We start from the raw sequence: 23,518 nt of genomic DNA on the forward strand, positions 1-23,518 counted from the left end.
AATGGTTGTACTACTTTACATTCCCACCAACAGTGTATGAGGGTTCCTTTTTCTCCACAGCCTCTCCAACATTTGCTATTACCTGTCTTGCTAATAACAGCTAATCGAACAGGTGTGAGGTGGTATCTCATTGCAGTTTTGATTTGCATTTCTCTAATAGCTAAAGAAGATGAGCATCTTTTCATATATCTGTTGTCCATTTGTATTTCTTCCCGGGAGAAGTGTCTATTCATATCGGAGCACTTTTAATAGGGTCAGTGGGGAAGAGGTGAGATTTAACTTCTGGATCCAATGATACAGCCCAATCTGCCACTGAAGCACCCAGGAGAAAGTGGACGAGGGCAGAGAATAGTACACACAGAAGAGTGTGTGAGAACCTCAGGTCAGTCAGTGCAATTGGCATGGACTGGCACTGGGATTAAATGTGGCCAGTAAAGAAAACATAGGTACTAAGCTCATGGACTTTGAAAATAGAGAACATTTTATGAATTTGACTCCCAAGGCAAGGGAAGTAAAGGCAAAAATAAATGAATGGGACTGTATCAAACTAAAAAGCTTCTGCACAGCAAAAGAAACTGACAACCAAATAAGAGATGATATTTACAAACAACAGCTCAGATAAGGGGTTAATATCCAAAATATATAAAGAACTCACAAAGCTCAGCAACAAACAAGCAAACAATCCAATTAAAAAATGGGGAGAGGACCTGATCAGACACTTCTCCCAAGAGGACATAAAAAGGTGCTCATATTCACTAGCTATTCGAGAAATGCAAATCAAAACTGTAATGAGATATGACTTTCTTTACTGTTAAGAAAATAATGGAGATTCTCAGAAGCCCCAGGTGCCGATGCCCTTTCTACTAGGCTCAGTGATTCCGGCAAGACGTGAGAGTGACAGCAATGTCAGAGAAAGTTATTGCTATTTGTACAAATAATTTCTCAGTTATATGTTTGTAAATCAGAAGTTGCATAAAAATCAAATCCTGCCTAGGCAACATATCAATAGAGTAGCATTCTCAGACAATATTATATTACTATTTTAAAGTGGTAAATCATGAATAATTGATTATAATAAATATATATATATATATATTTATTCTAAAAAATAAACACATATTAAGTGTCAGATTTATCCTCAACAGGAACCAAATAACAAATTCCAAAGGGAACCTAGACCTAACCTCATTTAGCTTAAGACTGTGTTTATTAAAACCCTCCACCTTTGTCTTCACCTGTGGTTTTGGATACATTATCATCTTATGAGTAATGATTTTAATTTACAGAGGTATTCAAATCATAAAAATAAATCTCCAATAGATTTTACTAAATTTTGCAAAGAAGGAAATTGACAAGGGTAAGGCTCAAGAATACATTTCTGTTAACTATATAAACCTGAAAATGGAGGTTACATACTAGCTTTATATGGGTTAAATGTGATGTTCAGGATTGTTTTTCCTTTAGTAGTTTTAGAAGAAAATTAATCTTTGTATTTATATATTAAAATTTTTGGTCTTAATAATGACCTAGAACGATGGCTTGGTTGGTTAGAGCATCGTCCTGAAGAGCAAAGGTTGCTCTTTCAATCCCCTATCAAGGCACATAGAAAAACAGATATTCCTGTCTCTCTCCTGCTCTCTCCCTTCCTCTCTCTGAAGTCAATAAAATAAACATTTAAAAAAAGAAATTTTCTAGTTTATTTGCTCATTGTGATACCTTCCTGATTTAGTAAACATTTAAGTTTGTAACTCTGCCTCTAAATATTGTGATTACTCAATATCCTACTATATAAATCTTTTCATGAATATGTTAGTTATATGTGCAAAAGTTTATCTATCTATCTATCTATCTATATATATATATATATATATATACATATCTGTGAGTAAAATGGAGAGAGAAAAACAAAGAAAGGCAGAGAGAAAAAGAGAGAAAAAAAGAAAAGAAAGGAAAGAAGGATGGAAGGGAGGAGGGAAGGGAGGAAGAAGAAAGAAAGAAAGAAAGAAAGAAAGAAAGAAAGAAAGAAAGAAAGAAAGAAAGAAAGAAGAAGAAAGAAAGAAAGAAAGAAAGGAAGAAAGAAAGAAAGAAAGAAAGAGAGAGAGAGAGAGGGAGGGAGGGAGGGAGGGAGAGAGAGAGAAAGAAAGAAAGAAAGAAAGAAAGAAAGAAAGAAAGAAAGAAAGAAAGAAAGAAAGAAAGAGAAAGAAAGAAAGAAAGAAAGAAAGAAAGAAAGAAAGAAAGAGAAAGGAAGGAAGGAAGGAAGGAAAGAAAGAAAGGGGGAGGAAGAGAGGGAAGGAGGAAGGAAGAAAGGAAAGGAAGGAAGAGAAAGAAAGGAAGAAAGGGAAAGAAAGAAAAAAACAGAGAAAGAGAGAGAGAAAGGAAAGAAAGAAAGAAAGAAAAAGAGAGAGAAAAAAGAAAGAAGGAAAGAAAGATTTTATATTTATAAAAATCTATTATATATATATATATATATATATATATATATATATATATATATGTTTATATTCTTCAAGACAGTTTTACTTCAGTTTCTGTGACACCTGATATGTTGTTATTTCAGGCTTGCTGCCCTCTGAGTTATGAAATACCCTGTCTTTCAGATGGAGTACCATTTACCTGGTGGATTGGCCGGTCAAAGGAAAGGCATCCTTATTGGGGAGGTGTTCCACCTGGAGTTCAGCAATGTGAATGTGGCCTGGATGAAATTTGCCTGGACATTCGGCACTTTTGCAATTGTGATGCTGACAAGGATGAATGGTAATGGGATCATGACCTTTCTGCAGGTGTGGAGGAAACGCATTAATTGATACATAACATTTTCTCAAGAGAAAAGGACACAGATGAGAAATTCAATATAAACTAGGGCTTCCTAATGATTGTGAATGTTTTTAACTTTGAAAATGACCATTTCTAGTACTTTTAGGGCTATTACTGAGGTTTATAATATAAACTTTAAGCACATTGTCTCTTCATCACCTCTTTATATTTCAAACATTCTATTTTAAACACAATAATGAAATTTAATATATAGCTTTGTGATTTAGTCAGTGTTTCTATAAAGTATGGAATATAGATTTTGGGAGGGAGAATAAAAAATACAGGAATGTCAAATTATATAGACATTTTTATACTCTCCCATTGCCCCACTGCTTTAGTCACTAGCCAAACCAAGGTTTAAAAATTGATAATTTTTGCATTAATATTCCAGGGTAGCCCCTTGGCTTTAAATTCATGAATATTATAATTATCTCTCTACTAATGAATATCACTGCCTCCTTTAGAAAGAACATCTACTTTCTACCAATCTTCCTGTCTCTCTCTTTCTTTTTCACCCTGACAGTGAAGCTCTATGTCAGTTTCCATTTACCATCCAACAAAAAACCAACTTCATATATTTTTATTGATTTCCTAGTCCCTGTAGGCATTTGACTTGCTATTTGTTTCTATCCCATTAAACAATTTTGGATAGCAGATTTTTATTTATTTATTTATTTATTTATTTATTTATTTATTTATTTTAGTTTCATTTTAGTTTTCACATTAAAAGTAATTTTGGTAATATGCAGTGCATCATCAAACTTAATATAAATAATTTTACTATTTTATTTGGAAAATATGTTTATTTTTACAGTGCTATTTGGATATCCCAACACTTTGACAACAAGGATATCAAATCAACGTAGATAGGATGACAGTGTGTAAGGGAGGTGGTATTTAGCTTTGATGGGCAATCTTCAGAATTGATTATTTTACCTTGAAAATAAAAATAAATAAATGCTATAGAAATGCTGTTACTTTGGGAAAGGATGTAAGTTTGGACTATTTGCTTTGATTACTTCAATTTTGCTTTGAAACCTCTTTCTGAAAAGATATCAGAATGTGAAGACTCAAAATTTATTCTGTGTAAATAATATTCAGAGATGTGCTTTCAAATAGAAACAAATGTTTCTTAATATCTGAGCTTCAGTTTCCTCATTGGTAACCTGGAATTATGGTACCCACTGCATAGTAAATAAACATAGTTCACATGAGAATTAAAGTTTTAACTACTACCATTTTTAGCACTTCCTATAGATTGGACACAATGCTAAGTGACTATATAATCTCATTCAATCCTCTCTACAACTCTGTAATATAAAATTTATCTTCATCTTAAAGTTGAGGACACTGGACAGTTTCAGAAATAAAGTGGTTTGCCCAAGCTAACACAACTAGGAACTGGGGACTTAAGACTCCAGAACAAATCTCTCTCTTTCTAATGCTATTTCCTTAAAGAACCCTAGCACACTAATTGGTCCTTGCTAGGTTTCCCTAATTAATAATCTGGAATGTTGATTTTGCTATCTGTAAACTCAGAGCTGTAAATGATAACAAAATAAGATGTTGGTTTGAACATTTGTTGACTTATTTCTGAATACAGAGAATCAATATGAATCTTCTCCTTTATGTTCTTGTTATCAACTTGCTGCATCATATACGTTGTCCTGAATATTGGAGCATGTGGCTCTGCCTTCCAATTCTCATGCAAGATGATCTATCCTGCAATCAACTAAGGCTGTGTTAGTGGGAAGCCCATGTGGTTCTCAGACTGCCTCATATGATTTAGTTCTGCTTAGATGAACATATATTTATGACATACTTGCCAAATTTAGACATGAGATAGTTAGCAAATATGTGACTATGCCCCTGCCCCTTCTGTAATGTGATCTTGGATGTTTCCTAATATCTGAGCCTCAGATTCCTCATTGGTAACCTGGAATAATGGTACCCACTGCATAATGGTGTTGTATTGGAAAAATAAACATATCTCTTAGTATATCACTGGCTCAAGATATTTATTAATCCAATGCCAGTTTCTTACCTACATTTTTTCCTCTCAGTTATGTTCTTATCAGCAGTCCAAAAACAAAACTTATGAAGAGAAAAATAGTTAATAACTTAACACTGTTATTTAAAAAAAATTTTTGTCAAATGGTGACTAGTCACTTTCCTAATTGCATAAATAGCAAAGACAAAGCCAGAGTCCTTAATGACCAAGACCTTTAACTTTAAGTAGTATGAGTTCATGTACGTCCTTGTGCCTCCTGACCATCCAGAGTATGATCGGTTTATTTTAAAAATATGTAAGACAACATTTTAAAAAAGGTAAATGTATGTTCTTCTTGTTCCCATATATTGGTTATCAAACAAATATAATTTTAAGTTAATAAAACTGTAACTGGAGCTAATTTTATTTTTTGAAAGAAAAAAAAAACAAAAAACAAAAAAAAACCTCACTCCCGGGGGTCAGCTAGCATGAAAGAAACTCACTATTCAAAGGGGCAAAATGAAAAGCAGCAAACCAGTCAGTGTAAAGACTTGTTTTAATCTAGAGTTAAAAGATGATAAGAAGCATCCTAAGCTGTTGAAAAGCTGTTGGTAGGTGGCTAAGACTTGTCCTTGCAGCAATTTCACGTGGGGTTTGTGACGCAGGTTTCCAGTGAGTTCCTGAGATAGCCAGTCTTTTTATGGAGAAAGAGGCGATGGTTGTTTAGTCAGCACTGCACTGAGCAAGGGTATGCTCTTAGCTACAAAGAGCAGCAAGCTCTGCAAATGGTCTGCGTTTCTGGAAGGATTTAGGGAAGGTGTAAAATCTGTTTGGATTCAGAAACTGCCTTTGTGTTTTGCAATTTGCATTCCAGCCCTTCACACACATTTCGGAGATAAAAGGCCCTCTGCTACTCTCCTCCTTGCCCCAGCCTGCCGCAACCACCAAAATCACTTTTAAAAAAGGGAGTCTTTGTAAAGATTGCATAGATTATCCACATTGTCTCCTCCCTCCCCCCCCCCTTAAATTTATGTTTTGCAGGACAAATGATACTGGCTTTCTTTCTTTCAAAGACCACTTGCCTGTCACTCAAATAGTTATCACTGATACCAACAGATCAAACTCAGAAGCTGCTTGGAGAATTGGTCCTTTGCGTTGCTATGGTGACAGTGAGTACTAATGGGGGGGGGGGGAACAACTTCCCTTCTGCATCGCATAAGCACGAGATGTGTTTATTCTCTTCCCCGTTTCCATGCAGTCTCCCCCAGGATTGAAAATTGTCACCCACATGCCCAGCTCTCTATATTCCATTCCAAAACAATAAACTACACTTAAGGATTTTCTTGTTTGCAGGGCACTTTTGGAATGCGGTCTCATTTTACACAGAAGCCTCCTACCTGCACTTTCCCACCTTGCATGCAGAATTCAGCGCTGATATTTCCTTCTTTTTTAAAACCACGGCTCTATCTGGAGTTTTCCTGGAAAACCTGGGCATTATAGACTTCATCAGACTTGAAATAAGCTGTAAGTTCCCTCATTTCTAAATTAATGCAATTGGTCAACAGAAGAAATTTCAGTCATATCTTGGCTACCCATGAGCAACTATTTGTACTGGAAAATTAATCTCACTGAACATCTGTAAAATTACCAATGACAGTTTCTAGTTCTTTTTAATGCTTTTTGTATTATTTTTACTTATCGGTATTTAATCAGTCATTTTAATAGTGCATTCCCCAAATTTCTCAAATTTCCATGGATAGCTGTGGTGATGTCTTCTATCTCATCCATGAGTATTTCTTACCTGTGACTTTGAGCATCTATATCCAGAACATGTTCATTACAATTTCCATGGAATGCTAAATTATTATTATTTTGCATTCTATTCATATCTGAGGTCCATTTTCTGTTGTGCTTTTTGCTCTGAAAGTAATTTCCTCACTTATTTCCCACCATGGAGTGTGTGTCACTATGCAATGAGAATTCCCATTGTTTCTCTCCTACTTCACCATAAATTTGGTGTCTCTAAGTGCCTTTGATGAAAGAATGAATCATTTTTTATCATTTTTAACTCCTGTATACAAGTTATATTTAGAAATAATCACAAAATAATAATAAATAATGAAAATGCAGATGGTAAGATGTCCTATTATTGAATTTTAATATGTGATCATGTCAATAAAATATTCCAATACAAAAAACAGACAACATAATAAATACTGTTTTCTTATATTAATTCTTTCTTATAAAAAGTGAAAGACCATATCTACCTATTGGTTTGCCCAGTAACAATAATAACATTAAAATTTCTGTTCCTTAGACTTTTCTTTCTCAAATTTGTGAACAACTCCATCAAAATTGGTTTTCTTTTTATGTTTATGTTGAAAAGACTATAATCAGATTTACCCACTTATCTTCTCTCATATTTTTCAAAGGATACTTTTTATAAATTTTAAATTATTTTTTTACATTAAGCAATAAAAGTATAAATTTCAAGAAATGCTTAAAACAGGATCAATTTGATACAGATTTATAAAAAATTCATTTTATAATAAAAATTGCAACACTTTCTCTATGTACAATATTATTTAAAATAAAATCTAACAACTTTCAAATATCTCTGCAATCAAAAATAATCTATACCTGACCTATGGTGGCACAGTGGATAAAGCGCCAACCTGGAATGCTGAGGTTGCCGGTTTGAAATCCTGGGCTTGACAGGTCAAGACACATATGGGAGTTGATGCTTCTTGCTTCTCTCCCTTCTCTCTCTTTCTCTCTTCCTTCTCTAAGATGAATAAATAAAATCTGTAAAAAAATAATAATCCACTAAAATATTTTACCAGAAAATTTATTTAAGGATGCTATTCTATTTGGTAAAATGTAACAATTTTTGAAGATTTGCATTTGCTTGAGATTTCTTTGCATACAATTTGTTTGTACAACAGATTTGAGTTAAACAATAGTTTAACTCAATAGTTTAACAATAGTTATTATAAAAATGAAAAATCAGAACTTGAGTTCTTACTCTTAAAAATAAATACCTACAGGGTGGGATGAAAGTAGATTTACAGTTGTGAGTAGGTGAAACAGAGATTTTATTCTTGTGCTACTATTTATTAATTATCATATTATTTTTCTTTAAAAATATTTTACTGATTGATTAATTTAAAAAAAAAGGAAGGGGGAAAGAGAAAGAGAAAGAGTAAAACATTGATTTGTTGTTTCACTTGTCAATACATTCATTGGTTGATTCTCGTATGTGCCTGATGGGGGATCAAACCTACAATCTTGGTGTATGGGGATGACACTCTAATCAACTGAGCACCTTGTCAGGGTATTGTATTGTTTTCATACCAACAACTGTAAATATACTTTTACTTCACCATGCATATTTGAGTCTGCATATTCAGGAACCATTGGTATATCTGGACTTCTCTGTTTTCATTTCCATCTTGAATATAATGTGTTCTAAATGGTAAGTAATAAAAAGTGCAATTTGAGGCTTACATATCATTCTTAAAAAATTAATACATCAGTATTTGTTAAAACTTAGACCAAAAAATTATATATATATATTTATATTTAATATATAAATTTAATATATATATATATATTTTTTTGGTATTTTTCTGAAGTTGGAAATGGGGAGGCAGTCAGACAGACTCCCGCATGCACCCGACCGGGATCCACCTGGCACGCCCACCAGGGGGCAATGCTTTGCCCATCTGGGGCATCACTCTGTTGCAACCAGAGCCATTCTAGCGCCTAAGGCAGAGGCCACAGAGCCATCCTCAGCGCCCGGGCCAACTTTGCTCCAGTGGAGCCTTTGCTGCGGGAGGGGAAGAGAGAGACAGAGAGGAAAGAGAGGAAGAGAGGGGGAGGGATGGAGAAGCAGATGGGTGCTTCTTCTGTGTGCCCTGGCTGGGAATCGAACCCGGGACTCCTGCATGCCAGGCCGGCGCTGTACCACTGAGCCAACCAGCCAGGGCATCAAAATTATACTTTTCGACATTCGGAATTATTGGTGCATGGCAGTAATGAAAAATAGATCTTTCAGTTGCTTGTGTTAGTTTTCCAATTTTCTGCACTCAAGATACCCCCTTCTTATGCACAGATGGACTGTTCTCACCATTTTGCCCTTGTTATACCCACAGCCATGAAGACCATGCTGTCATTAGAAGTCTCATTTATCTGTGTCTAAATGGTTATTTTCTATTGTTTGATTGAGGCAGTTGACTACAATACAATCATGTGACCTCATTACATACCCTTGAAAGCATAAGTAATGTTTTACAAACAGAAACTTGGAAATTTAAGAGCTCCCAGAAAACAAGCAAAAAGCACTGGCCAAAGAGGAGAGCTGTAGTGTCTGTAGCTTCCCCTACACATCACCAAGCAGCTCAGTGTTCCTTTTGCAGATACACACAATTCACACAAGGAAAGCGCTCCCTTTCCTTGGTAGTTTTAACCTCTTATGATGTCAACAATTGAGATTATTAATAGGAGGAAACTGATGGCCTTAGTTTGAAATAAGAGTATCTAACTTAGCCTGTACTGAAAATTAGGTGATGAGTACCATGGCATAATATGAATATAATAACCACAATGTAAATTTAATAAAAATTAGTCCCCAAGAGCAGCTGATTCATTCAAGCAGCAACTAATGTCACAGCTTATCATTGTAGGGTAATGAGAAATGATTTAGTGCTAATAACATTTAATATCCAATCTGTATTTTCTGGTGCTGTATTTGATGTTTAGATTGTACAACAATGTACAAAATTCAAGTAGTCATATTAAATTTGATGACATTTAAAATCCATCAGAATATATTTATAAACAACCTAACAAGCAAGTACTGTTTTCATTCCCATTTTATGAATGAGAAAACTAAGACAGAACAAAATAGAAAACTTGCCCTGGGTCACGGTGACTCCAGAATCCATACTCTCAAATTTCATTTTTAAGGCTTATACCTTATTACCTTTTCTCTAGGTCATGGTTCACATTTGTCAGACTAAAAAACAATTTAAGTTCTCAGTTACTTAAAATTCTGCAGATTGGGGCATCTCATACCAAGACTGGCTTTGTGTTAGGGGTTAAAGTTGAAGAGAGAATGGTCAAAGGTGGTGTTTGACCTTTGATAATTCAGATCTTGCAGTTGATGTCTCTGTAAAATAAATACCCATTTGCTGTTTTAGGGGTAAAGGTGCTGAGAAAGAAAGGAAGCTCTGACCTATTGAAGGTCCAGCTACTGAAAGGGACTGTTTTCTCAACATCAGCTTATAATTTACCTAGTCAGTTCCTTCAGATTTAAAAACAATTTTATGTAATAATAGAAAATATAAAAGTATACACTCAATTGGTAATAAATGGCAAATAATTCTACTTTCAGAGTCAGATTGTACTTGCTATCTGAGAGATTTTGAGAAAATTAGTCACACATCTAAGAACTTCAATTATTTTTACCTATAAAATAGAAATAAATATGATGTGATGCCTTTCTCATAGAATAGTTTTAAGGACTAAAATAATAGAATCTATGGTCAGAGGTTAGTACAGGGCCTGGCAGAGTTCATTGTACCTACTGTGCTGGGACTACTTCTCCATCTTTTTCTCTCTTAATGGCTCTATTATCACTGCCGCCACCACCCCATCATCATCATCATCATATCATTATAGGAGTTACTTCCCTGACCAGCTGCCCTGGCTTGTGTGCTATGCAGAGTGATACAGAAGGTCAGAGTCATGGAGGGAGCCCCGAGTGGGGAGGAGGGCATTGGTGTTTCCTGCCAGGTACCAACACTTATGGCAATGCCTTTTTTGGACAGACACTTAAACTTTCTGAGCCTTTTTGCTTAAATCCTAGTAACAGAGTAAATGCTTATATCACATGTACTAATAAAATAATATCAAGAAGATTAGCAGATATCCCAGGTCATGGGTCTTCTCCCTGCAGGAGAAGAGCTGCCTAACTACCCAGTATCTATGGATATTCAGGAGAACACAGTTAAAGCCAGAGTGGACACAGAAAAACCCAGAGCTTTGGCACTAATGCTGGCTTATCAGATTAATATTGGTGTCCCAGGTCTCTTCCTGAATTCTCATAATTAGGACCAACAAGGCCAAAATGAGAGCTTGAGGCTTCATATTTAGTAAATATTAGTATTAATTGTAATTTTAATGCTGCGGGGATTTCAACTGATGTCCTCTTTATCTAGCTGTTGACTTACCATGCCATTCATTCACGATATGTTTGTGCCCTAAATGTCCTGACAACTCCCTTCATCATTCTACCTGTTTCCCTTTTGGTTTCAGCTCCTTCTGAGATCACTTTTGCCATTGATGTTGGGAATGGCCCCATAGAGCTCATAGTCCAGTCTCCTTCTCCTCTGAATGACAACCAATGGCATTACATTCGGGCTGAGAGGAACCTCAAGGTGACCTCGCTCCAGGTGGACCAGCTCCCAAGGACATGCAGGGAGACTTCGGAGGCGGGCCACTTCCGACTGCAGCTGAACAGCCAGCTGTTTGTAGGTAGGGGACATCTTAAGGCACCCTTCATGCTAAAAAACCCTACAAACCATTCTGTTACTAGGTCCAACGGAAATTGCTTTTTACTGTAGATCTGAGAAATGATTAAAATGTGTCACAAAGCATTTATAATTGTAAATTTTACTTTATAATTTCTTTTTTTCTCACTTCTTTAGCCACAATGATAAAAGATTGTACCACCCCTTAGCAAATTTTGAGGAGAGCTCAGACTCTTTTTGTATCTTTTCTCCTCATACATATGACCCTCAGATATTCAGGAACCCTTATTATTTTTTATTTTTTAATTATAATATATACTTTTAGAAAAAGGAAATGTATCACACCTTAGTGGTTCTGACTCCAAGTCTGTGGGCCACACTTTCCTCTTTTGGATGATACCTAACTTTTAAGAATAATTACTAACAGTGTAGAAAAATATGTTGTGCCATTCAAAATGGGTTTCAGTCATCAGAAATGTAAAGGGGAAGGAGCTCTTGGTTTTTAGACTAAGAGCTTCTTTGATACTCCTGAAGTCACATCACTTGTGTGGCTGCCTTACACTTGCACATAAGAACAGTCTTAATCCCCAAGCAAAGGATTCTCCATGGCTCATTCCCTTGTGAGAGTTAGAGTGAGGCTTTAGACAAGTTGTTCATCTGAACTGGCTGCCACTGTTGGGCACAGGGAACTGGAAAGTCTCAGACATCATTCATGAGTCATGTATTCATTCATTTTATAGTCACTGAGCATCTAAAATAAGTCAGGTACCTTGTTGGATGGTGGAGTTTGACAGATAAATTGTGTAGTGACACTACATTCAAAGAGCTCACAGTCGTGCGTTATGCTGTGTGTGTGTTTGTTAGAGAAAGAGAGGAAAACAGGGAGAGAAATAGAAATAGGAACAGGAAATTTAGCTATATTAGTCCAGGTAGGAAAAGGTCAGTATTTTTTATAAATATATTGAGCAGAGAATGTAAAGCTTTAAAGGACAAAATAGAGCTGTAACTGATATGACTATTGTAGTATTGTCAAAGCCAAGAAGCTGCTCTTACATAACACTTGAAGTTTAGATGTTTAGAACAATGGTATAAATAGATTTCAAAAGGTGCCAGTCTACCCAAATATAACTGTCTTTCATTTTTCTTATTTAACCAACTCTCACATTAAACAGCCTTCTTGCTAGTAGCACAAAGCTATCAGCAATCAATGGGTGTTTTTATTTGTTTCTTTTAAATATGGTTTTGTAAAACTTTTTAACTCTGAGGAGAGTAGTACATAAAAGCACATGAGTTAAATAAAAAGTAAAAAATGTGTAATATGCTTTTTTCCCAATAGGGGCCATCCTTTTTTATCTGCCATGCTTTTCATATCTAGCAGAAGCTAAAATATAAATGATTAAACAATGTTATGATTATAACGCATTTACTTAATTAATAATTCACTTAATGATATGATTTACTATTAAAATGTTTAAATTTATATTGCTATTTTAGTTCTATTTAATTATCACATTTTACTTCTCTGAAGAAGTTTGTTAGTCATCACAATTTAATGGGGATTTTTGTGTTTTTTTGGTGAAATCAATTCACGTAGTTTGCAATTTTCATACATTATATTTATGTCCAAGTTTAATTTATTTTTGGTAAGTATTTACTAATATTTGAGGCTGAAATGTGTATAACAAGATAGAATAATTTTCAATCCTTTCATGCAAATTTTATGCAGTTATGAAATTATCATATGCCCTGAATATGCAATAACTTCCTGCAAGTCAACAGGGAAAAAGAAGCAGCTGTGTTTCATGGCAGGTTTGTTCTCCAGACGTTTCAATTAAATTGATCAGAGAGGCAGTGAGTTTTAAGAGCACGTGGTTGGATCTGTAGGCGATGTCTTGCTCGAGGTAGAACTAAGGTCAGCTGCAGTGAAAGCACCTGCTTCTCTGTTTCTCTCCAATAAGTTCCATCTCAGATGTTACCCAGGCTTTATTGAATTTGTCTTAATGTACTTGAAGAAGAAAAATGCTATTGGAGCTCATTTTTGTCTCTTGGTTCGAATTTTGTTGTTTAGTGTACAGGGATAATGTCCATTTAGAAATATCAGGTAACTGAAAATTCTTAAGTTGCAATATTTTTTCTTTTTTCTAATTTAATGGTTCATGAAAAAGAGCAAAACCAAAACAACAACATTAAAAATGCTCTATTTAGCTATACCAGCCAAACTGAAGAATTGCATTCCTTATCATTTAGAAATTTAGAGACATTGAATATTTTTTATTTGCTGGTCAGAAAAAGATATTAGTGTGTACTTCATTACTGGGGTAAATTGAATGTGGCAGTACTTAAATATTAATTTGTTTATGTCTGACCAGATATATTTAATCCTTTTTTTTCTTTTTTAGATATAATTTATTGATTTTTAGAGTGTGTGTGTGTGTGTGTGTGTGTGTGAGAGAGAGAGAGAGAGAGAGAGAGAGAGGAAGAGAGAAAGAGGGAGAAGTGGGAAGCATGAACTCATAGTAGTTGCTTCCTGTATGTGCCATGACTGGGCAAGCCCAGGGTTTTGAACTGGTGACCTCAGTGTTCCAGGTCAATGCTTTATTCACTGCACCACCACAGATCAGATGACCTAATACCTTTACTACTGAACTATCTTTTACTCAAAGCAGACCATCTTACAGCATTGTAATCACTGGCATTGCTGCTGTTCTCATGAGTGCTCCCTGAGTCCTAGAAATGGATTGAATTTTATAGAATAGTGTATACCTCTTAGTACTGCCCTTGTTATCAGAATGTGGCAAGTTGAAGTGTTAATGCATTGGTCACCTCATGCTGTTGGATTCTCAGAAATAATATTTTAACTTTTGGATTTTATCACCATGTTAGTTATACTTACAGCCATGCTGTATCACTGGTCATATGTACTTAATGGGGTAGGAGAAACTTTATAACATATGCTCTTGGAGGTCTCATCCATCTTCTCTGCTGTCCCCTACTAACATGCCAGTCACTGTGAGGAGGAGACAAGAGAAGTCCAAGAACCAACACCATGGCAACAGGGAAATGAGGAGATCTGGGTGTGAATTCCAGGTCAACTGCCAACAGACCATGTGGACTTGGTAGGAAAGCAACTAGCCTAGGTATACTCATTGTTTTTATTTGCAGAATAAAATTTATTTACAGAAAATGATGAGGCTGGTAACTGATTTTTTACAATTTGAGGATCGGATATTGCCATGCTCTTATTAGGAATCACATCGTTATCCTCATGCCTATAGCAGCAAGGAAAAGTCACCTTCTTCCCAAATCTGAAATCACATCTTTCCAGATGTGCTGCATCTCTAGAATAGATATTGGTAAAGGCATTGGCCTGTGAGTCTCATTTTTGTGCAGCTTCCTTCCTTCCTACTTTATTTGGCCTTTCTTGGGACTTTTTTGTTTCTTTTTGGCTTGGTTTCCTTATCTGTGTCAAAACAAACTAAAGTTACTCTCAACTTATAACTCCTTGGGGAAAATACTACACTGACTTCATGAATTGTAAATTTGCAGGGATCCCAAAATGTTGCTCTTGCTTCAACACTGGAAGGGAATTATTATTTCTATTTTCTGGTGAATCATGTCAAACATTGTGAGGTCACGCAAGAATAATAGAGGCAGAAGGAACTGAGCTCTTTTTTTTGGAAGTAATGAACATTTTTCCTGATGACACATGGAGGTTTTTCTAAGACAGGTCGAAAATAATGATACCAACATTTTTAAGAATTGATTCATGCTCAGTCCAAGGAAGCAGCATCACAGTGAACATGCTTGATACCAAGGGCCAACTGAAGGGTTTCATACAAAAGTGTTCTTAGCAAAGCCAGCTTACTAATGGTGTAGGTCATCAGCAGGAATGGTCTGAAAGCCAAGAAGATTGATGCTTATGTGTCTGTTACTTGATGGAATAAACTATGTAAGACACCAGGGGAAGAAAATAGAATAATCCCTTAGTTGCAGTAATGACCCAAATTGTCTGATGAAATAGCTTATTTTAGGATTTTAGGGTTGTAAAGGTATATAAGCTTTGAAGGTTAAGAGATCCTGGTCTGAATACTGGCTGTGCAGTATAAAATCTGTTTGATTCTTAACTCTAGCCAAAGCAATGTCTGTGACACAAAGTTTTTTCAACTGTGGAATGTGAATAATATGGATAATACCATTTATTTCCCCACTGAGTAATCAATTAGTCAATTATGAATTTTCTAGCACATAACAAATATCTCTGACTTCTTTTTAAGAATTGAAGGCATTGTTCTGATTTTCAAACGGCTTGCAGATCAAGTATAAGCCTCAATTAAGTGACTTTCCGGAGCTTCAAGTATGAAGCTACATTTTTGTGTTGATTGTTCTTTCAGCCTTGTGTAAACTCTAGACAAGCTGCAGCCACATAAAGAGAAAAGTATATAAAAACACTGGAAAAATGAAATACCTGCAAGGGTCAGGAAGGCACTGGGAATGGAGGAAGTTCATCCTCGAGTGGGATGTGGCCACGCGGACACTGCATGTATGTCCTCTCTTAGTGCAGCTGAATTCTGTCGTGCAAGAAAGCGGCTTCATTGTTAACACATCTGATTCTTCAGTGGAAGTATTATTAGAATTATTTAAATAATTTTTGTTTTATAAAAAAAATAATCAAGGAGTTAAAATAAATATTGGGTGAGCAATAAATATGTGAACTAAGAAATATAAGTAGAAATATGAGTGTAGGTGTGTGCGTTTGTGATGGTAGGAATAAAGAAGGGGTGCTATGGAGTACATGAGGGAAGACGCTATATGACATAAATGCAAATGGAGGTGTCCAAACTCAAGACAGACCATGAGTTTTGGGGCTTCATTAGCAATTCAAATGCCTGATGCCCTAAAGTCTGAGCAAAAAAATGAAGGAATGGGCAGAGACTAGATCTTCCGTGGTTTATCCACTGCGCTAAGGATCTGCAGTTGATTTTCTGCAATGGCAATTCTCTGAAGGGCATCACACAGAACTGGAAGAATGAAATGTTTACATGGGGTTGATCTTTGATCAAAAAGCAGTTGTGAATGGGTGGAAAAATCAGGGTTGGGAGGTGGAAGATCTGTTAGATGTTGCTGGTCTTCAAATAGGGTGTGGCTCTGGGTGTAGAAAGAAGTAGATAGTCCATCGATATCTGGGGGAGTACCCCCAAAGGGCTGTGCTGAGAGAAAGGCACTGTGAAAGAAGAGGAGGAGGAAAGGCTTGGCTGCATCTTTCCACAGTGTTCGTCTCCAACACTGCTGTACACAGAGTAGGTAATGACAGAAACGAAGGCCACTAACACGCTGAGGGAGGCTGAGTGAGTGTGTGAGTGGGGAACACTTTTTTTTAAAATTATTTTATACTGAGTCTACATACAGAGTGGGGAAAAAGTGGGTTTTGCATTGTGATTACACAAAATAGAGTCAATTCTTGTATACTTATTTCTTAATTATTGTATTCTTTTCCATATAAACAACTATAAACCAACTTTTGCCCACCCCTTACTCTTCTGTAAAGAATAAAGGAGCCTAACCTCTACCTTTTTTTTCTTTCTACAGAATAGAAAACGGTCTGGTAAAGTCTGAAATTTATCGTATTTTTTGCTCCATAAGAAGCACTTTTTTTCATTCAAAAGTGGAAGGGAAAATGCCCATGCGTCTTATGAAGTGAATGTTCGGTTTGTTTGTTTTTTAGCTGCTGTGGGGTGCTGCACCAGTAAACATATGTAGAATGAGCACCAGAGAGAGTGTAATCATACCCACCATGCTGGCTTGCAGAACCGGGGTATCTGCTGAGCGATCTCCTGGTTCCAGTTTCCACAGTTGCATGCAGCGCGGGAAGGAGGGCGAGAGACGTTGTGTGGGCGCATTCATCTGGCATTATTGAAGGCAGGTGTGAAAGGCACGCTGCAGTGGTGGAGGGCTGCGCTGCAGCTGCTGGAGCTCTGTGTGAAGTGCTGACATTACTTGTTGCCAGCCTCATAACATTTCATTGGCTGGCTGGCTGGCAGATATGAGAGAGGCCAAGGTGTGAAAGAAGTTTGGTCCAAACGTCCTAGACGGCTTCTGAAAAAACCTGCCCTATTAGTGCTTGACCAGTTTAGAGCACCTATTAGTGAAACCACACACACACAAACTTAAAAGAAGTGAAGACTCATCTAGCTGTAATTCCTGGGGATCTTACCAGCCAGTTGCAACCTCTTGACATTTCCATCAACAAACCCTTTAAAGTCTTTATGCAAGAAGAGTGGAACAAATGGATGGCTGTTGGTAATCATAATCTGACACCAACTGGACAAATAAAGAGACCCACTATCACTCAAGTTTGTGAATGGGTGAAAACATCATGGCAGTCAGTGAAGAATGAAACCGTAGTATGGTCATTTAGAAAATGTGCCATTAGCAATGCCTTAGATGGCACTGAAGATGGCATTATATATAAAAATAGTGAAGAAAGTGATACCAATGATTGTTAGCAACTGAGCTTCTTAGATTCTGACACTAGCGATGATGAGTTTCTGGGGTTCCCAAACATCTAGAAGAGTATTTGAACATTAAAGTTTCTTCTCATTTGTTAATAACAGTGCTAATGGTTGTTAATACTGTTTTGAATTTACATTGTTGAAATATTATTGTCGTATATTTTATTAAATATTTTAACACACCATTTGGTTCAGAATATATTTTTTTTTATTTTCCTCCTTAAAAGCCTAGGTGTGGCCCTGGCCGGTTGGCTCAGTGGTAGAGCATCGGCCTGGCGTGCGGAAGTCCCGGGTTCGATTCCCGGCCAGGGCACAGAGGAGAAGCGCCCATCTGCTTCTCCACCCCTACCCCTCTCCTTCCTCTCTGTCTCTCTCTTCCCCTCCCGCAGCCGGGGCTCCACTGGAGCAAAAAATGGCCCAGGCGCTGGGGATGGCTCCTTGGCTTCTGCCCCAGGCACTAGAGTGGCTCTGGTCGCAACAGAGCAACACCCCGGATGGGCAGAGCATCGCCTCCTGGTGGGCGTGCCGGGTGGATCCTGGTCGGGCGCATGCGGGAGTCTGCCTCCCCATTTCCAGCTTCAGAAAAAAAAAAAAAAAAGCCTAGGTGTGTCTTATGGTCAGGTGCATCTTATGGAGCAAAAAATTCAGTAGGTCATTTGCCATTTAGTTCACAGTCTATTGTGCCATTGTGTTTTGTTGGCATCTGGGATTGAGCTAGTTCCCTTGTTTAGGGTCATACACACTGTGCTCTATATCTCAAACTTCTAGGGGCACATTCCTGACAGAGAAACCACCCCAGCCACTTTTTTTTAATTCAAAATCTTGTTGAGAGAGTCTCATGCAAGAAAAAAAAGTGCAACACATACTGTCTTCTCCATCTCCGCTAGAAGAAAATTTCCACTAACAAGACATAGGAACAGTTATCTAGACCCATCATAAGGAGTGACTGCAAAATGAGGGAAAACTAAAATAAAACATTTGAATCCATAAATACTGTCATCTTCATTCTAGACAATCTCTAGAAAAGACATAATGAACCTCCTCTATGAGCTGCTTGTCTTTATAATTTATTTATTTTGTGGTTAAAGGAGACTTCCTCACTAAAATTGAGACAGACAGGAGAATGCCACTTGGGTTTGACCTCCTGGCTGGCTTAGGTATCCCTTACTAGAACTGAAAATACCATGAAGTTTTATAATTACTTCAGGATAAGAGAGTAGATTAATCCTTTAGTAACATTGTCTTTAGATGTGGACAGTGACTGTCATACATATATTTAGTAGTAGGATTTGAGGAAGGCAGAATTCTCCTTCCTCCCACCCTATATTTCCACCATCCCCATTTCTAAAATTTTTTATGTGACCTATTCATTTATTTTAACTTACAGCTCTGTTTATTGTTTAACATATATATTCTCAGTCTGAGACGGCACATTTGGAATCCATATTCATATCTACTTAGGTGGGAATATATTTCTATCTGGTTATTTGCTAGACCAAGATTCAATAAAGTTGCAACATAAAGGAATACAAATGAAAGAGGCTCAGAAAGCAGAGGTGACTTACACAAAAATAAATGGCGGCCAGTCCTTGTTCTTTCCAGCACAGCATCACCTCTCCATTAGTACTCCATGTAGACCTGGAAGACCTCAGGGTCCTCCACTCTCTATGCACATGAGTTTTATCCAAAGCTTTGAATTTAAAATTGAACTTGTGTTTCTTAATGCTGGACATGTGTCTCCTCTGGGAACATCCAGAATTCCCAGCACATAAATATCTGTTGATGGGATTTAGCTTAATTTCCTGGCTTTTGGTTTTTCGATATACTTTTTCCCCCCTGAAATTGGAGGTTTAGTCCTGGCTTTCCAATGATCACAAAACATTTTGTCTTTGAATCTGTTCTGTTCTTGAATAATTTGCAAAGAGTTTTGCAATGTCTCAGAAAACGTCACGATGTACTCTCAGCAGATTATTGGGTTTCAATCCTTTTCTGTATTTCAGAAGAAGAAATTTGTTTTCCAAATAATAATTTGATTTTTAAAATTTATTTAGAAAATTAATTTTAACAGGGTGACATTGATCAATAAGTGTACATAGATTGCAGGCAAACATCACTCCATCATTTGGTTAGTCAATTATGCTGTATATCCATCACTTAATGCCAAATCATTTTCTGTCACCTTATATTTACCCCTCTTTCCACCCTTCCCCAACCCCCCTACCCCTCCATTACATCTCTCTCCCCCTGGTAACCACTGTACTCTTATCTATGTCCATGAGTCTCAGCTTTGTATCCCACCTAAGTGTGAGATCATACAGTTTCTAGTTTTTTCTGATTTACAGATTTCACTCAGTGTAATGTCCTCAAAGTCCATCCATGTTGTTGTAAATGACCCTATGTTGCCATTTGTACTAATTTACATTCCCACCAGCATTGAATGAGGGTTCCTTTTTCTCTTCAGCCTCTCCAACCCTTGTTATTACCTGTCTTGTTGATAGCAGCCAGTCTAACAGGTGTGAGGTGGTATCTCATTGTAGTTTTGATTTTTATCTCTAGGATACATATGTATACCTATTATTGTGAAGGTTCAATAAGAGGGAATAGTAAAGAGCACTGATTGGGGATGTACTGTATCTTAACTAAGTCTTTCTGTAAATACATAAAATTGACTCATTCTTATTTTACAGATCAAGTAGCTAAGTGAAGCCCACTTGAGTTGGTGGTCAGTATGGCTAATCATCTAGTAACATGGAGTTGGACTCCATTTCTGTCTGGTTCTAAAATCCACCTTCTTTCTAGTCTATTGCACTGCACCAAATAAGCATCACAAAGCACCTGGCAGTTTTTTCACTCACTGAGCCTGCCAACTTGCTTCTAATTTTGCTAGTGGCACAATTCAACTCTGTGCCCTTCACTTCAGATAAGTGTCTGCCATAGACAGAAAGCTGAAAATTTTATTTTCATCTGTAAGGAACATGATAAGTTCTTATCTTAAATCTTCTACCTTAAATATGTAATGTGCAAGATTCCACATGAGGTATTTTAAAAAATGTTTTTGAGTGTGTGTGTGTGTGTGTGTGAAGGGTGGGGAGCGGTTAGTGTGAGTGGCTTCCCAGCCAGAAAAGTCATGAGTTTTCCCAAGCTCTTGAAATTTCTCACTCCATGGAAACTTTAGTGGAGAAGTTCTCCATGGCATCACAACAGAACAGTGTTGAACTGATATGAATGCCAATATTAAAATAAAAATATATGAGCCTTGTGATACTTTATATATTTATTTCCTTTTTTTTTACCACTTAGGAGGAATGTCATCCAAGCAGAAAGGATTTCTAGGATGCATACGCTCCTTAAGTTTGAATGGGCAGAAGCTGGACCTGGAGGAGAGGGCGAGGGTCACATCTGGAGTACGGCCCGGATGCCCGGGTCATTGCAGCAGTTACGGTAGCATCTGCCACAATGGGGGCAAGTGTGTGGAGAAGCGCAGTGGATACTTCTGCGACTGCACCAGTTCACCATATGAAGGGCCCTTTTGCAGAAAAGGTATGACAGGCATTTTTGTTTTTCCTTGTGTTGTGTTGTAGTAACTGCAGCCCAAGACCAATTTCTACTATTCTATCACCTTAGAGAGTCTTCAAACAATTCTTTAGCCTTCCTCAATTTCTTGGTTAAAAACTCTGTATATCTTTTCAACATAATTACATATACTAATTATCACTCCATCTGAACATGCTGGTGTAATTATATTATATATTACACTGCCAAGAGTCAGTGAGCACTGGAAGAGGTGGACTCTCATTTCTTTTGGGTCACCTGGATCAGGAACTGTGCACTGACCTTTCCAGTTCCAATTTCTTGGTCCAGCAGTATGCTCAGACTCATATAATCTAGCCCTGGGGAAACCTTAGGGATCCTTAAACAATTCTAAATCATTTTTAACTTAGGAAGAGTAGCGGTAAGTTAGTAAAATCAGTATCATGTATTTAGTAAAATCTCTCTGTTTTACACGTGACCTAATTGGGCTTTGAGGGTTTAAAAGCCCTCATCAGGGGACTAAGAATGGAAGAGAGGAGTGAAAATCCCTGCCCTCATACCTTTCTATATCCTTTCTGAATTGTATTAATCAATTGCATTGACATCCAAATTGAAAAGGAAGAAGTAACACTGTCATTATTTGCAGATGACATGATACTATATGTAGAGAATTCTGAGGATGCCACAAAAACCTGTTAGAACTGAAAAATAAATTCAATAAAAGAGTGTCATACAAAATAAATAACTAGGAATTGTTTGTATATTTATACATTAATTATGTAATTAAATATATTTACAATTGCATCAAAAAATAAAATAAATAAAATACCTAGAAATAAATTTAACCAAGGATGTAAAACACTAGTTTTCAGAAAATTGTAAGACACTAAAGAAAGAAATTGAATATAGAAATAAATGGAAGTATGTATATATACTATGCTCATGGATAGGAAGAGTGAACATTGTTAAAATGTCCATACTACCCAAACCAATCTATAATTTCAATGGAATTCTTAACAATGTACCAATGGTGCATTTCACAAAACTATAAAAAATAATCCAAAAATTTATATGAAACTGCAAAAGACTCCAAATAGCCACAGCAATCTTGATAAATACATACATAGTTGGAGGAATCGTGATACCTGATTTCAAACTATATTACTAGGTCACAGTAATAAAAACAACATGGTATTGGCATAAAAACAGACATCTAGATCTAAGAAACAGAATAGAATAAAACAGAATAGAAAGCACAGAAATAAATTTTGGCTGTAATGTCAATTAATAGTTGACAAAGGAGGCAAGCCCATAATGTGGTAGAGACAGTCTAGTCAATAAATAGTGTCAGGAAAATTGGAAATATATATGCAAAAAACTGAAACTACACTACTTTCCTACATGATACACCAGAATAAACTCAAAATAGATTAGACCTAAATGTTAGACAAAATAGCATAAAAATCCTAGAAAATATAGGCAGTAAAATCTTGGACATTTTTTTTTATAATTATTTTTATTTATTTATTCTTTTTAGGGGGGAGAGAGAGAGAGACAGAAAGAGAGGAGGGGAGGAGCAGGAAGCTTCAACTCCCATATGTGCCTTGACTGGGCAAGCCCAGGGTTTTGAACTGGCGACCTCAGTATTCCAGGTCGACGCTTTTATCCAGTGCGCCACCACAGGTCAGGCCTTGGACATTTTTTATAGCAATATTTTTTTCTGCAAAATCTCCTTGGGTAAGGAAAATAAAACAAACAACAAACCAATGGGACTATATCACTTAATCTATGATGGTGGTGCAGTGGCTAAAGCATCAACCTGGGATGCTGAGATCACCAGTTCAAAACCTTGGACTTACCTGGTTATGGCTCATATAGGAAGCAACTACTATGAGTTGATGCTTCCTGCTGCTCCCCTTCTCTCTCTCTCTCTCTCTCTCTCTCTCTCTTTCTTTCTCCTCTATCTAAAAAAATCAATCAACAAATTAAAAAACTATACTAAAAATGGCACTACCGTATATCAAACTAAAAATTTTTGTATTGTAAAAGAAAGTATAAACAAAATGAAAAGACAACCCACTAAAGGGGAAAACATATTAATTTGCCTATGACACATCTGATAAGAGGTTAAAATTCAACAT

The 23,518-nt window shown here is 36.6% G+C and overlaps 1 protein-coding gene across 3 annotated transcripts in view; it reads left to right on the top strand.

Annotated features, from left to right (window-relative positions):
- Positions 1–23,518, top strand: part of CNTNAP5 (contactin associated protein family member 5) — an 855,485-nt gene that overhangs the window by 703,459 nt on the left and 128,508 nt on the right. For all 3 annotated transcript variants that reach the window (XM_066345536.1, XM_066345539.1, XM_066345538.1), the window contains 5 exons: positions 2,598–2,754; positions 5,846–5,973; positions 6,158–6,328; positions 11,123–11,341; positions 21,147–21,386. In XM_066345536.1, coding sequence (XP_066201633.1) covers positions 2,598–2,754; positions 5,846–5,973; positions 6,158–6,328; positions 11,123–11,341; positions 21,147–21,386 — 915 coding nt within the window. The remainder of the gene's footprint in view (positions 1–2,597; positions 2,755–5,845; positions 5,974–6,157; positions 6,329–11,122; positions 11,342–21,146; positions 21,387–23,518) is intronic.

The sequence above is a fragment of the Saccopteryx leptura genome, chromosome 7 (assembly GCF_036850995.1).
Source record: "Saccopteryx leptura isolate mSacLep1 chromosome 7, mSacLep1_pri_phased_curated, whole genome shotgun sequence".
NCBI lineage: Eukaryota > Metazoa > Chordata > Mammalia > Chiroptera > Emballonuridae > Saccopteryx > Saccopteryx leptura.